Source organism: Ananas comosus, linkage group 20 (assembly GCF_001540865.1).
Source record: "Ananas comosus cultivar F153 linkage group 20, ASM154086v1, whole genome shotgun sequence".
NCBI lineage: Eukaryota > Viridiplantae > Streptophyta > Magnoliopsida > Poales > Bromeliaceae > Ananas > Ananas comosus.
The window spans coordinates 3,601,067-3,605,301 of NC_033640.1; the positions used below are offsets into that span (position 1 = coordinate 3,601,067).

Below are 4,235 nucleotides of genomic sequence, written 5' to 3' on the forward strand. Positions count from 1 at the left end.
TTTGACCTTCTGTCTGTATGTTCATTCTTTTGATGCAAACTAATCTAGCGGGCATGGTATGTTTTGATCTAGGATACATGGATGCTTCAAAAAATATTGTTGTGTCAGCTTCGTGTAGTGTTGTGTTGTATTAGACACCATGTCTTTGAAGGGACGCTTAAATGCGCATGTGTCTACTGCGTGTGCGCTGGATGTTCGCTATAGATGATAGTAGGAAGTCTTTTATTGCATTATCTATGGTGCGCTAAGCGCCTGTCGACATGAAGATTCTAATTTCTCAGTTGTGTATTTCTAATTGTTTTAGATTGAGAATGTGCTCTAAATTTGAGATTCCTTATCATGGTACAATTACGGTTTAGGTTTGCTTGTCAATTACTGATGATCAGTGACCTTTTATAAGCGAGAAAACTACCCTATGGAAATGCTATTTCTTTTAAAAGTATAATAAGGTTGTATTCTACAGATGTTTTCTTCAAAAGATTATCATATTAATCGGTCAGATTCGTGCTGTATTTTTGTCTCAGTTTGTGGAAAGTTGATGATGCCGTCTCAGAGCTGAGTTGTGTCTCAGGTCATATGTCCGTGTTTTCTGATTTATTTTTGTAACATGTCTGTTTTATTGTGATTTATTCTTGTAATATCTTTTGTAGAGGTGGTAAAAGGCGAGGCAGCTGATTTTCTGCATTAAGCTGTTAAGCAACGCAGTTGGAGTTTCATGTTGTTACGTTTGTCTCTTCCAGGTTGTAATGTTTTGGGGTGCTCTTATATAAAACTCTAGGCACAAACTGTACCACGATAAGGGGAAAGGTGATTGTATCGGAAAGAGATCTCCTTAATGACTCTTTGAAATTGCATCAAGCATGTCAGGAAGAGGATCTCTCTCTCTCTCTCCCTCTCTCTCTCTCTCTCTCTCATGTTGTAAAACATATTTTAGAGAATTTAAACATGTGGGCAATTATATAGTGAGCTTTAGAAGGAGAAGTAGATCCTTTTTTTTCAAAGGTTACAAACTGGAAGCGAAATTATTTTGCCTCGGCATATTTTGATATTCACAAGATAAATGTATTTTTTAGTCAGGATTTCGATCTTTTTGCTCTGCGAATAGCAAAGAGTGATATCACAATATCAGTTCCCTAAAGTAAAATTAGAACGAAGTATACCAATCTCAAACAATTCTCACATTTCATTGATGATATATAAATTATAACAAGAATCGCCAATTTTTTTTGCTTTGACCTACTCATACAAGCAAGCAAATGAGATTACATAATAATAATAATCACCAAAAATCTCCGCATGAACACGACCCGCCAGCGAAATGGTGGAACCTAGTATTGTCCCTTAGAATGATCTCCCTCCTCTCAGCCTTGGAAATGAGCTTCATTGCGGCATGGCAATCCGCGCACACGCGCAGGTTCTTCTTCACGATGATCGGCTTCCCTGCCGGAACGCCTATCAAAGCAAACGCGACCGCGATCCTCTCGCTATGATGATACAGTATCCTCTCCTTCAAACTATCCTCCAAATTGCACGACAGAGCGCCCGTGTCGGGAGCGTAACCCTCTTCTCTTATCTTCATTGAAATCTCCTCGAGTTTCTTGTATATCTCGTCCTTGCGAGGATGCGACCAATCCTCAGACCCGAATACATGTGTCTTATTATTCACATCGACCCAACTAAAACCAGGGAGTTTCTTTACCCTACTATCTCTCATCAACTTCCTCAAAGCCTTCACATCCTCCCACTGACCCAGTGAAGCATAAATACCAGATAACAATACATGAATTCCGCTGTTCTCGGGCTCGAGCTTCAGCAGATTCTCCGCAGCGAGCTCGCCCAACTCCTTATTCCCTCTAATCCTACAAGCTCCTAACAAAGAACACCACCCATAAGCATTAGGCTCTACGGGCATCTCCCTTATGAATTCTTCGGCTTCTCTGAGCCTCCCCGCTCTACTGTACATATCGATGATGCACGAATAATGCTCTTCTCGCGGCTCAATACCATACTTTTCCTTCATCAAATCGAAATACTTTAGCCCTTCTTCGACTAACCCCGAATGGCTACACGCCATTAAGAGGCTAATAAACGTTATATAACTCGGTCGAATCCCTGCTAAAATCAACCTATCGAAAGCCCTAACAGCGTCCTTTCCCTTACCGTGCTGTGCGAGAGCGCTAATCAACGAATTCCATGCTATATCAGTAGGGTTAGTGATTTCATCAAACAGTTGGATAGCAAAATTTAGCAGCCCACACTTACCATACATATCTACGAGGGTGGAGGACACGAAGGGATCTTTGAAGAAGTTGGCTTTGATCACGTGCGCGTGGAGCTGGGCGCCCTGTTCGAGCGCCGCTTGCGCCGCGCAACCCTTTATCATGCTCGAGAAGGTGAACTCGTTTGGCTCGATACATCGCCTTCTCGACTCGCTGTATGTTCTTACAGCTTCTTCAATGCGGCCCATCTCAATATATCCGTCGATCAAAGAAGTCGACGACACCACATTCCAACATGCAGCGTCCGCACCGACTACAATGGTGGCACTTTCCATGTCTCTGGCCTTGGCATACATACCGGTCAAGGCATTCCGCACGGATGTATCCGAACTAAGGCCAACCTTTATTACGTATGAATGGAGAGAAGTACCGAGCCGGGGGGAGTTTAGGATACCGCCTGCGCTCAGGGCACTACAAAGCACGTGTTGGTCAGCATTCACGGCCCCTTCACGTAGCATGTCGCGAAAAGCTGATACAGCTTCGCTGAGATTCGCGTTCTTCGCGTGCCCATCAATTACGGCCGTCCACGCCACCTCATCCTTGTGTGGCATTTCGTCAAACACCTTAAGTGCCTCTCCCATTGACCCGCATTTTGCATACAAGTCGACCAAATTGCTCGCCACAAAGAGATCGACATTAAAACCGGACTTCAAACTTAAACAGTGCAACTGCTTGCCGGCCTCCGAGAAGCCGGACGAGGCTGCCGCTCGGACGGCGCTGGAGAACGCAAACTGGGTCGGCTTAAAACCTGTCGACAAAATCAGGGGTGAGCATTATTCTGTCCAAACCGAACTACCGAACGGAATCAAGCCAATTTTTTTCGATTGAATGTCCTGTTTACTATTCGAGTTTACAAATCAAGAACCAGAAAACCGAACGAACCGAATTTACGCGAGTAGATCGAACAACTAAACATTGTATAAGATAAATCATATACGTATTTGACCGTCAAAAAGCTTCTTGGATTTGGTTGAGAGAGCTGTTAAAAAAGCTTTCTTTCTGAGACGCAGAGCTACTCATTTATCAGAGCACTTCTAAGACTGACACTTTTCTTTTTGTCGTACTATATCTTTTCCACCATGCTTTTCATTTTTCAGTAGATATCATGCCGAGATAGCAGCAGCTGCAGCTGCTGCTGAAAGCAGTCCAAACCGAATAAACCGAACGGAATAATGGTTGGGTGTGGAACTCACCGGCGGCGAGCATGGCGGAGAAGGCGGCGAGGGCGCGGGCGAAGGCGGCGTTCTGGGCGAGGCCGGAGACGAGGGCGGAGAAGGAGACGAGGTTCCTGCTGGGCATTGCGTCGAACACGGCGAGGGCGCGGTCGACGCGGCCGCACTTGGCGTACATGCTGACGAGGTGGTTCGCCACGAACGTGGCGGCGGCGGCGGCGGAGGTGACGAGGAGCGCGTGGAGCTGCTCCCCGCGCGCGGCGTCGCCGGCCCGCGCACAGCGCTGGAGGAGTCGGGCGACGACGACGGGGTCGCGCAGGACACGCCCGGGACCCCGCCATTGCCATCGGTGCGGCAACAACCCCGCCATGGCCGGGCCCCCAATCCATCGTCATCAGGGGATTCGTGGGTGGGCTAGTTAGTAGTGTTGGGTCAAAGCGTGAGGCCCGGTTTATTACTGCTTGCTTACATACGATTTTGGAGGTGGTGACACGGTCCGGTTTATTAGTGCTTGCTTACAAACAACCCTCAAAGCTTTTAGAATAGTTCAAAATGCTATTCTTACACTAGAACCTTACAATTTGCTAAGTTCAATATACTATACAGATCTTGGGAGGCGAGCTCCTGGGGAGGAGGGCCAAAGCTCAGACCCCAAGCCCCCAAGCCTTGGGGTGCCGGGCCGTGCCGGGCCGCCCGTCCCGTCTCGGTCCGGCACAGCACGACCCAGGCCTGTTTTGGGCCGTGCCGTGCTGGGCCATCGGGCCCTAGATGTGTGGCCCAGCAC

At 47.2% G+C, this 4,235-nt stretch overlaps 1 protein-coding gene across 1 annotated transcript; it reads right to left on the reverse strand.

The window, feature by feature from the left end:
• Positions 1,158–3,971, reverse strand: LOC109726087 (pentatricopeptide repeat-containing protein At4g21065-like). Its single transcript, XM_020255517.1, has 2 exons — positions 3,473–3,971; positions 1,158–3,027 (listed from the first exon to the last, which is right to left on the reverse strand). The coding sequence occupies exons 1-2, from the start codon at positions 3,819–3,821 to the stop codon at positions 1,280–1,282; spliced, it is 2,097 nt and encodes a 698-aa protein (XP_020111106.1). The 5' UTR covers positions 3,822–3,971; the 3' UTR covers positions 1,158–1,279.

Bases quoted from the DNA above. Each gene is read 5' to 3' on its own strand.
- LOC109726087 (XM_020255517.1), bottom strand. From the start codon at position 3,821: ATGGCGGGGTTGTTGCCGCACCGATGGCAATGGCGGGGTCCCGGGCGT. The intron at 3,028-3,472 runs GTGAGTTCCACA...TTTTGTCGACAG, and splicing joins CTCCGCCATGCTCGCCGCCG to GTTTTAAGCCGACCCAGTTT.